General features: G+C 30.5%; 2 protein-coding genes across 2 annotated transcripts; both read right to left on the minus strand.

Moving 5' to 3' along the window:
- Positions 1–1,565: 1,565 nt before the first annotated feature.
- Positions 1,566–5,065, minus strand: LOC131935412 (uncharacterized). The gene is made up of 9 exons (XM_059291811.1): positions 4,983–5,065; positions 4,715–4,803; positions 4,432–4,515; positions 4,174–4,222; positions 3,870–3,938; positions 3,515–3,681; positions 3,092–3,218; positions 2,509–2,601; positions 1,566–2,394 (listed from the first exon to the last, which is right to left on the minus strand). Exons 1-9 carry the CDS (start codon positions 5,061–5,063, stop codon positions 2,320–2,322), a joined length of 834 nt encoding a protein of 277 aa, XP_059147794.1. The 5' UTR covers positions 5,064–5,065; the 3' UTR covers positions 1,566–2,319.
- A 143-nt stretch (positions 5,066–5,208) lies between these two features.
- On the minus strand, positions 5,209–17,023 carry LOC131935440 (uncharacterized). The gene is made up of 31 exons (XM_059291839.1): positions 16,824–17,023; positions 16,526–16,619; positions 16,275–16,338; positions 16,013–16,155; positions 14,371–14,457; positions 14,158–14,231; positions 13,964–14,070; positions 13,689–13,747; positions 13,463–13,496; positions 13,159–13,305; positions 12,964–13,040; positions 12,127–12,268; positions 11,802–11,935; positions 11,548–11,658; positions 11,265–11,360; positions 10,575–10,649; positions 10,267–10,358; positions 10,028–10,088; positions 9,229–9,355; positions 8,855–8,974; positions 8,551–8,675; positions 8,252–8,464; positions 7,728–7,939; positions 7,412–7,547; positions 7,080–7,220; positions 6,746–6,819; positions 6,416–6,538; positions 6,244–6,310; positions 5,843–5,946; positions 5,441–5,546; positions 5,209–5,328 (listed from the first exon to the last, which is right to left on the minus strand). The coding sequence occupies exons 1-31, from the start codon at positions 16,835–16,837 to the stop codon at positions 5,209–5,211; spliced, it is 3,279 nt and encodes a 1,092-aa protein (XP_059147822.1). The 5' UTR covers positions 16,838–17,023.
- Between the last annotated feature and the right edge of the window lie 290 nt (positions 17,024–17,313).

Consider the following 17,313-nt stretch of genomic DNA (forward strand, 5'->3'; position numbering starts at 1 on the left):
GAATTTTCTCATAATTTTAATTGTAAATAAACTGATGTACTTTTTAAAATTGTATTTTCATGGTAGAATATTTAACCCTTTCATAACTCTACTTCATAAAGAGAAATTTGATACGGGAAATCGCGTGAAAACAAAAAATGAGAGTATCTTTCATTCATCAATGGTTGTTTTATACCATGCTCAAATCATAAATTTTTTAGTGCAGGTTCTTACCTGGTACACTGAAAATTATGAAAGTCTTTAATATAATGATACAATGTTTTGTTAAAATCTATATTCATATACTGGAAGAGCAACATGTCAACTTGCTACTAGAGAAAATTTAAGAATTTTCTACATTGATTAATTGGCAACTCATTTTTAATTGAGCATGTAAATATTTCTTTGCTATGTGATGTGTATGGCTGTGCTCTTCTTTTCTTTATGTTTTATTGCCTATGATTGATAGTTAACTTTGTCTTGGTCAGTGTTAAATACCTGTTTGGCCATGACACTTGTAACTACTTGCTTTTATTTCTCTCTGCTTTGTTATACTTTACTAGCTTTCTTGTTGGAGTGTCGGGTCTACATGAATTTACTGAACATTTTCATACTTTGATTTCTTTTTTAAGACACTAACATGTGTTTTTGTTAAAAATGGTTTAAAGGATAACTGAATAATTTACAACACTAAAAAAAACATAACCATCTGTATTTTCCCCCAATGAACAAAAAAATTAGCATTTGACTGTCAGTATGTTGTCTGTTTGGTTCAGGCTAACCCAGAGAGAAGGTGGTGTGGAGAGAGGTAGGGAGTGTATGGGGTTTGATGGTTGAGAAAGAAGCTTGAAGTATCAGAATTATATTTTTAAATGTTAACAGAAATTGCACATTTTAAATCCTCCCCCTCCATCTAAAATTTATCTGAATTATGTGCCAAATGAACAACTTAGCTTTTTGCAAAGTTTTAATCTACAAATTTTAGATGTGGGCCATTTCATTATTTTGATTAAGGTTAGTCAAAACCTTGCTTCTATTTAACTTTGTTCTGTCCTGGTGCCATTTAATTGTTAACATGGTGTAAGGGCAGTAACTCACACACCAATAATGTAATGTGTCCTATATGGAATCTTTCCTGTACATTGTACAATATTTTGTCCTTGTTGAGAACACTTATTATTTTACCTTGCATTGATGTAAACTGGGATCTGGAATATTTGTGACAGATTTATCCTAATTTTAGCTGCCAGTTAGTTGACATAATCAATAATAAAACTATGTATGAAAATTTGTGGTTGCTTTATTTTTAAAAATCTTAAGCCATTAATTTGGTGAACCAAACCTTAGAATGAAAGATTTTTAAACAATGTGTTTTTGTAAAGTTGTTCATTATTGTGTCCATGTCATAAAAAGAGGAATTGCATTGAACATAATAGGAAGTCAAAGGTTAGATTAGAGAAGCTTTGTACTAAGTCCTACTATGTAGTACATTTGTTCCCTATGTGAATCAATTAATTTTCTGAAGAAGATTACCTTATTTTTATGTTATTAAATATTTTAAGTTATGATTTAGAAAATTCTCTAAAATAATAAACCTTGTATAAACTTAATATAATGCTGTAAAATAGCAAATGTATCCTTTGGTAAATTACATTATGCCAAACAAAAGCACAATCAGCATAAGACTGAGACAAAGAAAAGATTTAGCGTGTTTGAAAGTATTTTGAAATTTTAATCACATAAGTAGAACCACAATAAAGGCAGAGTAAAAATAACAAAAACTGGACTCTTCATAACATTATATGGTTGTAAAAAATCTTTTTAACTGCTTGCATCTAATCCTAAGTCGACAGTAAACACAAAATATGGAATCCATTAATCCATATAATAGAGTGAGTTTGTGTTACCACAGCATGCAGATTAAACATTTTGGTTCTGCTGTACCCACTGCAATCTCCAGGGAACAAAGTAGGCTTACTGTTGATTGTCTGAATTAAGTTACTGTTGAGTGTCTGAATTAGGTTACTGTTGAGTGTCTGAATTAGGTTACTGTTGAGTGTCTGAATTAGGTTACTGTTGAGTGTCTGAATTAGGTTACTGTTGATAATCTGAATTAGCTTACTGTTGAGTGTCTGAATTAGGTTACTGTTGAGTGTCTGAATTAGGTTACTGTTGAGTGTCTGAATTAGGTTACTGCTGAGTGTCTGAATTAGGTTACTGTTGAGTGTCTGAATTAGCTTACTGTTGAGTGTCTGAATTAGGTTACTGTTGAGTGTCTGAATTAGGTTAGTGTTGAGTGTCTGAATTAGGTTACTGTTACGTTTTAGAAAACAAGCATCACTAGATCCAGCCTTTCTTTTTCTCAATGATGTATCTGTACAGCACTACATGTGAGCCTGGGTTGTTCAAGGGAGGCTAATGGAGAAAATATGTATCAGACTTAATACACTTTTAAAAACAACAACCAGAAGAACACTTCTGGTTGGTTGGTTTTAAGTAGGAAAAAATAAGTGTATAAAAAACACTGACCACAGAAATAGCTTGAAGTTCAGCTGGACTGGCCAGATCAATCAGCTGTTTGATCCACTTACACATGTGGGAAAGGGTGCCTTCTGTATTCAGCTGTAATCAAAATGTAATCAGTCACTTTGCTGTATGACAGCTACTTATCTCTATACATTTTAACTTCAAGTGCAACAGCAGGTCCCAGGTTCAAGTCTAAGTAAAATTATGGTTGTAAGGTGCCAACCCCATCAATACATTTGTCACAGAGAAAACTTTTCTTTCAGCCTCTGTGGGCTTATGTGATTCATACAAGCCAATTAAATTATTAATCAAGTCACAAGATAAAACTAATTAAAACAATTTAATAATGATATTTTAAAAGAATCATTCAAAATTTGAGAAAATATTGCTATTTTCACTCTACGACTGTAAAAAGTGACAATGACTGGTAGCTAACAAATCACCCCCACAAACTTACAAAAAACCATCCCAAAATTATAGGCCAAAGAAAAGCAATCATACCATCACACTGATGGATGTAACATCTAGCATAAGAAAATATTTGATGAAGATTTAACAGCCAATGAACTATGTCCTATAAGATTACCTCCAAATCATTGGATCCTTCAACTTGACAACTGTCCACTACACGTGTGTAAGCTGTAAACACAGCAGACGTCAGTCTCTTTGTTGAGTTCTTCAGTAGCACAGCGGCTTGGATGTTGGATGTTAAACTATGTCAGATTACAATAAAATATTTGATTAGCAGATAATATAGGTTTATTTTTAACATTCATTGACACTATCTAGCAACAAGGTTATTTTAAAAGAAGATACTTTTTTTCTCTTAAATTAAGGCCTCATTCTAAAACATTATTTAAAAAATACATTTAACAACAAAATGATAATGGAATGTCATAAATCTTATTGCGATTTAAAGAGGCAAAACTCAATGAAAACATTCTAGGTTTTACTTTTTATCCTACAGACATTTGAGAAAGATTTATTTGAGAGAGAACCTGAGACAGACCTCAACACAAAGAGATCCCTGGTGTGACGTGGACACACCTGACCACCCAGTCCAAGGTCAGTTCTGAATGTTGCAAATGCTGGACATGCAGGGTCCAGTAACTGAATCAGCAAGTCACTTTTACTGCTGACCACATCTATAAATAGCTGGGACATAGGACTTGGTTGCTAAAGATATCAAATACAGTGAGTATAATTTTTAAATTTACAAGCATTAGAAATTAACTTACTTAAGCGAAAGCAAAAAAACTTTAAAATTAATCTATCAAAAATATACTAAACTTATTTAAGATTTTAAAATTGTAATACTTTAATGTCTTAAAAACACAAATAATGTAAATAATGTTGAAAAATACCTTAATTCTTTCATAATCCCAGTTTATTGATGAATAAATTGAAATGATTTCTAAGACGTACTGAAGACACTGAAAAAATAAATTACATTATATTTTCCTTTTATCATGCTGACAAACCAACAACCATTGATTTTTGTTGGCTAGCACAAAAACCATTACTGTTTTTTTTTAGAAGACCCTAGACAACAACTTACAATTTTAAAAAATCTAATGAGAAGCAAAATGAGGGAGTTAACAGATAGATAAAAATATTGTTTTATTGTTGATGATACAAAAAAAATCAATTTAAGATAACATTACTTACATTTTCTGGAAGGGATAAAATACTTTGGTTAATGTTTCCATTTCTTTTTCTGTAGAAAGTGTAATAAAAGAAAGATATTCTTCTTAATAAAACTATTAAATAAAGTCATGTAATTTATTTAACTCATTTTTTTACTATCAAAGTTAAATCAACATTATCCATTACTCTTTAACACCCCCAACAAATTAAATAATACCAATAATGTTTGTATAAATTAGGTTTGGTTAGGGATGTTATTAATTATTAGTCATTATTCACCTGTTTGAAATTATGGCAAATAGAGCTGAACCTAACAGGCAACTTGGCAGTTTTGAGCTGAAAGACTGTAAACCTTCAACCATACTGTATAATAAAAGAAAATTTTTGTACTGAAATACTGTAAACCCTTCAAACACACTGTATAATAAAAGAAAAATTTTGTACTGACATACAGTAAACCTTCAACCATACTGTATAATAAAAGTGAGTTTAAATGTTTATTATAAGGCTTGTATTTTCACATGCAAGCCAAATCTCCAGCATCTTCTAATCTACTGCCTACCTCACAGCTTGGTCATAAACATCCACTAGAGCAGTGAGTTCTGGAAGCTCCAGTAATAACCCAAGGTCTTTCAAAGCTTCAAGATGTACCTAAAAATAAGTTTTTCTAATGTTTTACTTAAATCAATAATAGCTCTAAATATATTCAAAGGCAATAACGGCAAATTTTAATACAATATAATACATTCACAATCAGACAACTTCTGTTAAATAATAAGAAAAGATTTAACACATTTTATTCTTAAGTTCTACAAAATAGAAAAACTTACAAGAACAGAAAGGGAGACAACTGGGTGAGAGATGAAGATACCCAGCACAGAGCAGTTAGTTACAATGCTCTGGACACTCATCAAGCTCTAAAATATTAAGCAGATTTTATAGCATAAAAGTTAACATATTTTAATACAAAAATTAACTTGTGTACAAACTTACAAGTCTAAAATAAAGAAATTTTTTTTTATAAATGTTTTCACTTTATATTAAAAATGATATGTATCAAGAAGTTTCTTTATCAAGATGATTCATGTACAAAAAGTTAATAAATAAATGTTGTACCTTCATAAAATACATAGTGGCACCAAGGGACAGGAAGCCACCCTCATTGTGATTGGAATTCTTTAGAAGGAAAGATAAATCACTTTTCATCAATTATAAACTATGGTGTAGGAAAATATTTTAAGATTAATTGTATATTTACAAATGGATGCACCAAAGTAAGAGCACTTACACAGTATTGTTGCACAATGTATAATGCTGAGTCTACATCACTCTTTGATATCTTTTTGGAAGGAGAATTAGAAAAGACCAGAAAGGGAGGCAACTCTAACAGGATCCTAAGAAAACAAAAAGAACATTGCCTATTATGAGGTTTCCAGAAAATACTTTATAGCTAATGCAGTCTATTAAGCATAGGTTCTATACAAGCCCATATAGCTGCTAAGGTTTCAATTTACTGTCATTAAATTAAATTCAAAATGAGTTCACAACATGCTAAACCTACAAAATCAGAAAAAATAAAAATTGTTTAAATAAACTTCATACTAAACTTAAATAATTTTTTGAATATGTCTTCCTCTGCTATAATTTATTGAACTATTTACCTTAATAAATAATTTTTTTAAAAATTTACCTTAATAAAGAACTTGTGTATGGCAATGACATAAATGATCGTAAAGTAGATGCTATCCAATTTTCTGTGACCTGCCCAATCTGAAACAGCTGTGATGTGTGATGCTGCAAATAAAAACAGCCTTCATAAACATTGTGTTATAATATGATTTTTTTTTTAAATTTGGTCTACCTAAGTTCATGGTTATTAATTTTTCTTGGGAGTAGGGAAAAAAAGATACAATTGGTGAAGCTCAAAAATAATAATTATTAATAATAATTATTAGAGGTAAAAAAGTAAACACTTTAAATAGATTATCACTACTGCACTTATTAAAGAAACTATCTAATATTACTGTAATTGTTCAATTCTGCTGTGATACAAAATAAACTATGTACTGTAATCAGAATTTACAAAATCACCTTTAAAATATTTATAAACTTCCTAATGACTTCCATGGCATTTTTCTTTCCTTTACAAAGTGCCTCACTGAAAAACATTTTCAAATGTTTTTTAAAAAAAACAACATTTATGTCATAAACTTTTAAAATGTTTGGTTAAAAATTCTTTATATTATTTTTGAGTATGAAATACCTTGAGCAGGTGGCCAAATTTTGAGCCAGGATTCTCAACATTTCACTGTGGAAATCCAAGGGTTTCTGTGACAACTTGGCAGATTGTAAAAATTGGGAGCTAATTTTCCACAAGACAGAAGTTCTGAAAAATATGTTTCAATCATCAGTTAAGTTTTGAAATAAATTTTTCTAAAATAGCTAATTGATAAAAGTTGTAATATAATAAATATGTAAAGGTTTTGAAAAATACTTTAATATGGCAACAATGGACATTTAAAAAAAACAGTACATTACAAAAAGAAGTAACAGAATTTCAATAAGGAATAAAACAGTTAAACAAGGTCCGTACCTTTCACTTGGTGATAAGCTATCACAGTTTTCATCCATTTTTATCTCAAAGCTTATCCAGTCCTGCAATGATGGCTAAAAATTTTTTTTTTAAAATAGACATTAAAAGGGATAAAATTAAAATAATATTCCAAAAGAACTGGATTTATCAATTTTTATCCAGTTTTAAAGTCATTTATATCTCGGCTGTTAGCCTTATGTTGTAACACAAAATTAGTAATTTAAAAAATCTTTAAATTTCTATTTCTATTGAGAAAAGATGCAGGTTAGTTACCCAAACTAGGTTCATTTATGGATCATTTATCAGAGAATTAAAAACTTAAACCTTTACTGGCCTGTAGTTTGGAGGTCAATTTTTTCCATATTGGATTTGATGTGACAGAACTTTCAATATTTTCAGGAAGAATTTGAGAGGACAAATGGCTCTGGTTTAGAAATCTTTCACACAAACTAAATCTCATTTTGAGCAGCAACATCTAAGTTAAATAAAAATTTAACTTTTTGAAAAGCATTTTGACAATTCTTTCTCATTTATTTTATCTGATAAAATTTAAAACAAAGTTATAGGTCAGACAACAAAATATTTTCTGAGTTGTTTTTTTAAATAAGTACAACTTATAGTTACATCATCTAAAAATATACAGTTAAGTTTAAAAAACTATTTAACCTCTTGCACAAGTAATGTAGGCAATAATTGTTCTGTTTCAAGTTGTGGAACCACTTCAAAAACATCTGCGTCTTCTCTTTGTTGTGCTTCACAATCCAGTAGTCTCAATGCTAGGTGTGTGTATCTCATAAAACAACTGGAGAGAAGGGAAACAACTAGGACTTTAAAGTTTATAATTTTAGATTCTCAGTGCTAAGTTGTTTCTCATAGAAAAACTAGAGGGAATAGAAACAATTAGGGCTAGTTTTGTGCATCTCAATTTAGTAATATATTCTAGAATTTAACACTAAAATATTTAAACATTTTGTCCAAGTACCTGTAGATAAAGTAAAGCCTCACTGTCTTTTGTAAACTGATGCAATGATAAATAGCTTCAATGAGATTAGTGTAGGTATGTCTGTTTTCTGCGTGGCTGTTTTCTAACTGTGGTCTGAGCTTAACAGTGACGACTACACCAGAGGGCTGGCATGCTGTAAGATTGGCAAACATCCACGCCAAGGTATAAATGTGATGTTCATCTTGATACACCTGCAAGGGGGTTGTAAAATAGACAGAGAGGGTTGTGAAATAGATAATAAAATGCTGCATGATTATGTGATTCTTTTTTTATTGTGCTTGAATAATAGACAGCCCCATTATGTTGCATTATTTTAGTTTAATATATATAAGTTTAAGACTTAGTTTAAGACTAATTAACTTAGTTTAAAACTAACTCAGTTTCAGTCTAATTAATTTAGTTTAAGACTTATCAACTTAGCTGAAGACTAATTAACTTTAAGACTAATTAACTTAGTTTAAGACTATATAACTTGTTTAAGACTAATTAAATTAGTTTAAGACTAAATAACTTAACAAATTATACCTAACCTGAGAGTCAATGTTGGAAATTAGATGCTGTATTATAATAGCAGTTGTATGAGGTAGATGGTGGGTTAACACTTCAAACAATTTCTTCACTCCTTGAAGAACTTGAAAGCTTTGGGGTTGTTGTTCCTTATTCTCAAATACATTGCCAACCACTTTCAAAAGTTTTTCTTTGAGTATTTTTACTAGCTGATAAAAAAAAATGTAAAAAGTTGTAGCACTTTGACACAAATGTATCATGTAGTTTTTTTTTAAAATGAAGTGCAAGTTCTTACCTCTATTTCTGGTATGTGTAAAGGTTTTGTGAAATCTATCAGTATAGAAGAAAGGTCTGCAGAGTTTTGTGATTTCGTATTCTGAAGAATTCCACTCACAGTTTCCATCATCATGCTTATGATTTCTACAATTAAATTTCCAATTTTTAAATGTGAATTGGGGGATGTATAATTAATGGGATTAAGAAGTACTGTGTAATTTTTTTTTTTTAAATAATGTAATAAAGTTAGTATCTTTACTTTAATGGCGTTAGTATCTTTACTAGCTTCCATGAAACAAAGATAAAATTAAACTAGCAAAAACCTTCAACTTTGTTTCCTTGGCTGACAGCTTCAAAGTATTTGTCCAATTGTAGAATCAGCTGTTCATAAGGTGATAATACTAGTGCATCCATCGCATCATCATCATCAACATCAAACACACCTGGTAAAGCCATTAAATTAATTAAAATATGCAAAACATTTGTACGATTTATATTACAGCTATTATCACTATGACTGAGCATATATTTACACACATACATATATGGGGGCATATATTATTTATAGCAAGAATGCTAACAGTAATTGTTTCAACATATAAAGACTTATATATAAAGTTATATATAAGGTTACTTTGGGGATAACTGAATAGAATTTAAAGTAATTTGTGAAAGTTAATGCGACAAAAGCTCCTACCATCAAATAAATTTTGTTTTTCTCTCTCGCACTCAGCTGTGTATTTGTTATAAAGTGATGTTGGTATTCTGCCAGATTTGTTGATCTCTTCAATCAGTTTCATCTTCAGATCTGGTTCATCTGGCAGCTACAGGCATTTTAACATTTTTTGTTTACTTTAGCATTTACCAGTTTATTTTGAAATTTACCAATTTATTTTAACATTTTTGTGTTTATTGGAGCATTTACCAGTTTATTTAACATTTACCAGTTTGATTTTATTAATTACATTATTTTAAACGGGGGTGGAAGATAAAAGGATTGTGAATGAGTGTGAGTATTAGTGTGTGTACATTAATCATGATAGCTCTACCTTTGGGGTCATCCATAAATGATGTCATGCTCTTTAAAAGATAACTATCTCATCCCCTCCCCATTGTCACAAAAAAGCCAGACCTCCACCCCTAAAATAATGTCACACCTCATCTTACAACTCCCCCGCCTCAAAAGTGCTGTTCAATTTAAAAGAACAGCTATTTAAAAACATGAAATAATGGCTAAGATTGAGTTTTAACATTTCTTTATAAAATAGAAATGTGTTGTCATACTTACTATCCCTTCCCTTCATCACACAAATTCACAAAATTCTAAACACCCCCCCCCCTTCCCTAGGAGTGTAACTTGTTTATGAACAATCCCATTATATGCATTTGATAAACCATTTGAAAAATAATTTTAAATTATTAGATAAAAGACATTCTTACAAACTTTGGCTCAATTTTAAATTTTCAGATAAAGTAAATTTTATAAACATGCTTACAAATCTTGGCTTTAAGAGAGCAGGTAAAAATTTCCCAACAAAATATGGTCTGCGAAAAATACTGAAATTTAAAAATTTTAGCTTTTAGTTAAAACTGTGGCAATTTTATTTTAATTATTGCTATTCTGCAACTATTTCAAAATTATGTCTCAAAATAGAATTAAGCACATAGGACATAATAGAACACACACTCATGTTGATTAAACATTTATTGTTGCTAGTATTAAATTCAAGCTTACCTGGCCTCTAAAACAGTAGTAGGAATCTTGCCTGTTTGTGCATAAGATTCCAAAACTTTTTCTAGATCATCTTCCACTGGATCCAGACTGCTCTAAAAGTTAAACCATTTTAATCAGCTGTTACTGATGTGATAACACATAAATACAAGATTTTTTTTAGTGAATATAACTTCTGCTAATTACTTCAGAGAACAGATGATAGCTTTTTAATTTAGGGCATGCTGTATGGGTACAGTATCAAACGTTGGTTAACATGAAGCAGCTAGTAATATGTTTGAAGAAAATAAATTCTACCATTGGGGACCTACCCTCTCAGAGGTGGTGCTGTTTGTGGCACCATGACCAGGATCATACATTCTTCCAAAGACATCATTAAGAGGTACCTAGAGTCAATGCAGAGGATATTTTTAAAGTTTATAATAAATGTGAACAAGGTTTCGAATATGAGGGGCCATAACCCTGTAATATTTCACAGCAATAAAATCCTAACAAAATAATACTTTAGGCAACACACTGTTAAGATTCTGATTGAAGATATACTAACAAGAAAAAAATGTTTAAATATGACTTTTATATTTCACGGAGCCAAAAGCCATACTTGCAGATATAAACACCAACAGTTACACAAAATTGTGTTTTTTAATGTTATATGACCATTTTAATGTTAGATTACGATAACTTTCCAACACTAAAGTGCTGAATTTAGCCTATTATTAATTGTCTTTAACTAAGTATAAGGAAAATAGGGTATTACTGATATGAGTAATGTTGGTGGGTAAAGTTTTGATTTGAAAAATCTACCAAGCATAGATAAGGGTGTCTTTTTATCTGAGGAGTAATCTAGGGGAGTTTTTATTAACTTTGTAATGCCCTTCTTTTTTTAGAATTAAAATGTGTGTTTATTGAAAACAGATATACATTAGCAACAAACAGTAGAGAGCTACAAAAAATAAAACTAATTACTAAGTAGTTAAAATTGTTAAGAAAATATTTCCCACCCCTAAATCTCTCAGCCTTGTCTTAGCAAGCAAGATGTAGTCATCATATACTTCCTTACTCTTCAGAGGCATATGTGGCTTTTTTGTTATGTGAACCTGTGGAAACAATTTCAGGCATATGTGGCTTTTTTGTTATGTGAACCTGTGGAAACAATTTCAGCTATACCATTTGCATGCAAAGTTATTCTACAGCTAAATTTTAAAAAATTAAATATCAAAGTATAGTGTCACACAGTGTACATTTTAATTAAAGAAAACAATAGAGAGAGTAACTAGCTCTTGCCTTCAAATATTCAGCTGATTCATGTGGAACAAGATTTGACAAAAACTTCACAAACATTAGAAACATAGGCTTAGTTAGCACCAGTGTACTACAGCTGTTGCCAAATACTGACTGGAAAAAAAAAAAGAAGTGTACATAGACTCCAAAGTTATAATTTTAAAATATGTTGATTTTTCAACAAAAAAAAATAATTAGTATGCAAATAGGTTAATATAGTTTACAAAGACAAATTACAGAAGTGACCAACAACAAACCTCAAACCAATCAACATATCTCCCGAAGTAAACCTGACCAGCTACTGCGGATTGTCTTGCAAGGAGAACACCAATGCAGAACTTATCAAAATCTGAGTTTTCCAAGCTAGCTGTAATGGCTGACTGGATAAAATCTGTGCAAACAAACAAATATTGATTACATGATGATAGGGGTTAAGTTTTTCATATCACTCCTAAATGTGGTAAGAAGCTTGAAATCTACTTCACCTGTCTCATTCACACTTACTCCCCTAAGTATATCTTCCCTTTTTATTCTTATGTGGGAGCCACATCCTACATTAAAAATATTCAAACCTATACATGCCTGTTATTATATCTTTACACTGGGGGTAGGACATGAACATGACAGACAGCAGGGTGAACACTGTAGTTGGGTTGATGTGTGGCTGGTCTAAGGACCGAAACATAGCACTTGCAATTTCTTTCACATCTAGAGACAAGAGCAGCTGTTGAAAATTTTAATTATTATTGTTAGAAAACCACACAACTTAAAAACTCTTACAATATTAGGTAGCTTACAAACTGTTTTACTTAGTCTTATGAAATTTTCAGTCAGCGATAACTCGAGTCCATTTAAATAACTATCTACAATATTTACACATATTTCTGTCTAAAGCTACTTCGTTTTACTTTTTTTTTTTACGATTTATAACACTCAAAATATTTTATGATTCTCAGTCAAAATTGTTTTAATTCCAGTTCTTCTATACTCTTCTAAAGAACAAGCCCACTAGTATGTTGAAATACTACGAAGCTGTGGAAGGATTTACTGATGGCAAAACATCAATCTTAAAAACTCAGCAATTTAATTGAGGCACTGTATGATATATATATATATATATATATATATATATATATATGGGACGGTGTGGTTAGGTGGTATTCGTTTGGATTTCAGACGGATTTGAGACTATAGGATGTCTCTAAGTCCACCCAGCTCTGATGCTGACTTCACTAACCCATTTAATTGGCTGAGGATAAAAAACATGAACTCGACTGCACCTACCTTATAAATCTCAAGGTCTAAAAGGGGACTTGATATTATTTATTATGTTTCTTTATTGTCATTCTGATCAAAACAATTTTAAAATCTCAACCTAATTTGTTATTATTAACTACTATTGATCTAAAACTTATTTACATGTTTCAGTAGTAGTCTTAAAACTCCAAACTCTTTAGCAGATTTCCATTCTGTATCAGCAGTAAGGGCCTGAAATACTAACAAACAGATTTCTGGTTAATAAATGCTGCATTAGCTATTTAACAAACCAATTAATATGCCAATCAATAAAAAATTAAATACACCCATCCAATTTTTTAAAAAATGGAAACCTACCACTGAAGTTAGTCTTATAAGACAGAAGAAATGATAGAGCGTGGATGTTGAACTTTTTCAGAGTTTCATTTTGAAGTTGTTCTTCGTGCGGTAAGGGCAGAGCTAAGCAGTTGATGTCAGGTGAATCTTCGTAAACTTCCAAGAAGTCTTAATCGAGAAATAGTAACTTGGTGATTTATCTTTTTAATAAATATATATATATATATATATATATATATATATATATATATATATATATATATATATATATATATAAACAATAGCTTTGAATCAAAAACAAAGAAAATGTTTTTAAAAGACAAACCTCTCAAATTTGTATCTAGAATCTGTGTGCAGGCCTGTTAAAAGGAATATTTTTTTTTTACTTGACTATGTTCAGACATTGGCCTACTTAAAACATCTTAATTTTTAACAAACACTACAACATTCATGAAATTGGTAACATTAAAAATGAGGTTCATAAATAATTAACGCTAGACTGACAATTTAAGGTAACAAAAAGTTGTTTTTTTTTAAAAGCAAAAACATACCCTTTTTTCCGGAGCTTTTTTTTCTTCAAATGATTTTTTGACCAAGCAGCCAGCAAAAGCTTAAGAAGCAAATAAAAACTTAATGTATTTAACTGTTTAACATTTCTGCATCCTTAACAATTAAATCTCATTAGCTTCTATATTAAGAGAATGAAAACTCATGAAAAGCTAAAACATAACAACTGAATGTATCTAAACATGAGTTAATTTTAATAGGCTGTATTTTTTTATACATGATTTCCCACAAGAAAATGTCAAACAAAAAATCTTCCAACCTGATAAAATACACTGTCTTCGATGTTGATTTACATTTTCACCAATAAATAATGCAAACAATTTCTTTGCAAGTTTATCTGTATAAGATGCCTCATTTAGAAGCTTGCTGTAAATAAAATGTTTGTTTTTTTAATATTCACAAAAAAATTTTTTATTTGCTTGTTGAATTCTGTAAGATTTTTGCAACATGTACCTTGATAAGTAGACATCCAAATTTAGAGCAGAACACTTATGTAAGTTCCATAGAATTTCTAGTGGTAATTCATGCTAAGAAATGAAAAAAAATAATAAACATTTATAGAGAAATTTAATCATACAGTATTTTGAATTTGAAATACTCTAAGAAGATATGTTGGATTTAAAATCTACATCTAACTTAGAGCTAAATAATATAAGTTTGGCATACCTTAGTAATCATTGAAGCAAATAAGTTAGCATCAAAAGATTCTTTTGACTGATACTTTAAAGCACACAAAATTGTATTAAATTTTGCCTGGAGGGAAAGTCGAGTTTAAATTATAAAAACGTAGCTTTACGTATACATAATATATACTAATATATGTGTTTATGTAATTATTTCTAAAACAACATTGTTAAAAACTTTTAAAAGGTATTTCTTTTAATTAATTAAGGGTCCACAAATATACAGTATCTTTATAAGCAGTGTGTTTATATGTATGCACAAATTTGCTGATCTATCATACACATTAATAGGCCATGAAGTTTCACACTGAACCATATCCAGTTTTATAAAAGTGGTGTTTTCTGGTAAACAGGTAAATGCACTTTTTTTCTTATCCCCTTTTTTACATAGAACAAAATTTAGCCTATAAATACCATGTGTCCAAAATGTAATACTGCATACAATCACAGAAAATATTATATACACATGTATATATATATTGTGTGGATATCCAGTCCATAAGTTACTTTTCATATGACACAAGGGGGAAGGGTAGTGCGTAGATTGTTTTTAATTTTGTATTGTATGGACATGCTGTTCCCAGTGGTGTTATATTGAATTAATATATATCTTTTCTTATTCAGGAGGGGTCTAGTCAAAGGTATTTTTGCATCTGAGTGCATGCACCTTGCGGCTATAGCCCCCCCCCCCCCCCTTTCAATCAGTTTCATTATTTATTTGCCCTGAGGTGTAGTATAGGGTTTAATAACTTATCTTAATTTAAGATTATTTTCTAAAGATATTAAGTAGTAATTCAGTAATTTATTCTAGATTTTTCCGTGGTTAACTGTATCCTACTTAAAGTAGGACTTTAAATAAAGAAAAGAAAAGCAGGCGAAGATCTATCGGATCAACGCATAACGAAGTTAACATAATCATCACGCTAAAATTGAATGACAATTTATTAAGCGTTTAATAAAAAGCTGGTTTTTGTTACATATATTTTATTAAAGTTTTAATGAGTTTACTTTTTATCAACATTTTTTCTAAATAATTACATCGTGGATATACACTTTACTTATTAAAATATGTTTTATTTTAGAAAACATTTTGTTAAAACAAATTAAACTCTTAAAACAATAGCTTTTAGAGGGAATATTTGAACATGAAAAGTTACTTCCCTTATTTTACATCATTGATTATTTCCCTTTCCAAAGGTTACCGGAGAAGTATTAAAATTTTCATCATCACTAGCTTATTAATATTATATTACGATGTTTATTTTTATGTTCTCTAGAATCTAAGAATGTTACACTTAGGCTAATTACCAAAATGACCCAACATGGCTGGTGGAAGATCTCTATGATCAAGCAAAAGTGGATATCTTGTGACCTCATTGTGGACTCATCAACAGGGGCAAAATGGGCAATCATCTAAATTTAATCTAAATGAGTAGGCCCTAATTAAACCCATTAAATGATAAAATAATTTATACTAATGTGACATCAGAGCCTTAACAATGATTTATTAATTATGATATTGAATGATCCCCACCTAACATGTCATTCACATTTTAAGGCAATGTTTGCATGCTTTAAACAAAAAATGGGATAGGTGTCAGTATTCAAATAATTACTTAACATACCAGTAAAACGTCACTTAATAACACATTGTTTTCTTGATGCTTGCATTCTTGTGACAAGTTAATTATCTGAGTAGCTAATGTAGGCGCTGGAATCTCCATTCTAGACCCCAGTCCATGTTGTTGAAATAGCGAAAAATAATTTTCTAAAAAAGATAAGTTAAAAAATGTATAGTATTTTAACTGTTATAACTATAATAACATTTTAATTAGGTCTATATTATAATATTATGATACTGAAATAAATATTAAGATAATTATTTGCCTGTAAGTGATAATGAATCCGATGTTTCATTTTCAAGTTTTAATCTTTTGGATAAAGCACAAGCCTAAAGAAAGACATTAAGAAGTTAAAATTAGAACAGTATTATTATTTGTATTATTATTACATTGAATAAAACAGATGCCTACATACTTTTTTACTTCTTCTCTAGTATTTATGTAAAATAATGCTATAAAAATAGACCTACTACTAGGTCTAGATTTTATTTAAAATTTAAATATTTTTCAAAATACCTCATCTAAAATTTTATGTGGTTCTAAACTTGAGTCAATAATTTGAAATGTTGCATTAAGCAATAGGTCATGTTCATCCTCAGACAACATTTTCCTGAAAAACACATTTTAAGTTTAGTATTTTACCAGGTTAGATCTATTCTATTTAGATATTTTTTTTTCAAAAGAGACCACCAGAAGAAGCACTTGCCCCAGATCTAATAGTATTTCTTTATTAAGTAAAGTTCCTCTCTTGAACCTAAAGAAAACTAAATACTCCAATTTTACAGAGACCAAGTCAAGTTAATGTTTTTTTAACCTCAGCATTAGCATATGAAAGGACGGTGGGTTTGGGCAGCACTATGTCCAGCAGCCTTTACTCTCCCTTATATGAGTCAAGTACCCGTCAGAGCTGAGTGGACTCAGGGACATCCTGCAGTCTCAAGTCAGAGCCGAGATCCAAACTCGAAAATTGTTTTTGCTTTTTATTTTGATTAATTACTGAAAATAGTAAATAGTTTGCAGTTGGTGTCACCCCCCCCCCCCCCCTCCCCGTAAAGGATGGTGTCACCACACTGAATGGCGCACCTGGTGCGCTCCGCCCGCCCCCCCCCCCCTTCCCGCCGAAGATCTAGATAAATAAGATAGTAAAGATAGGATCATAGTCTAGCTAGAGTCTAGGTTACTCTAGTGAAATGCCCAAAATATAATTTCCCGCATTCGACGAAACGAAATTTTCGGGATAAGCACAACCTAGCCTAGCTAGGCCTACTCAGAGTGCGACGTATAGAGTAGGCTAAGTCAGTGCG

The sequence above is a fragment of the Physella acuta genome, unplaced genomic scaffold (assembly GCF_028476545.2).
Source record: "Physella acuta isolate Inbredline_101_S28 unplaced genomic scaffold, ASM2847654v3 ptg000144l, whole genome shotgun sequence".
Taxonomy (NCBI): domain Eukaryota; kingdom Metazoa; phylum Mollusca; class Gastropoda; family Physidae; genus Physella; species Physella acuta.

What these genes read in the sequence shown, in the direction of transcription:
- LOC131935412 (XM_059291811.1), bottom strand. Translation starts at nt 5,063, where the DNA reads ATGAGTGTCCAGAGCATTGTAACTAACTGCTCTGTGCTGGGTATCTTC. An exon ending in TTTTATCCCTTCCAGAAAAT is followed by an intron (nt 3,939 to 4,173) that starts GTAAGTAATGTT and finishes TTATTTTTTCAG; the next exon opens with TGTCTTCAGTACGTCTTAGA. An exon ending in AAGGATCCAATGATTTGGAG is followed by an intron (nt 2,602 to 3,091) that starts GTAATCTTATAG and finishes TTTTGATTACAG; the next exon opens with CTGAATACAGAAGGCACCCT.
- LOC131935440 (XM_059291839.1), bottom strand. An exon ending in TAAGACTACTACTGAAACAT is followed by an intron (nt 12,269 to 12,963) that starts GTAAATAAGTTT and finishes AATTTTCAACAG; the next exon opens with CTGCTCTTGTCTCTAGATGT. An exon ending in TACACATACCAGAAATAGAG is followed by an intron (nt 8,465 to 8,550) that starts GTAAGAACTTGC and finishes TTTTTTTATCAG; the next exon opens with CTAGTAAAAATACTCAAAGA.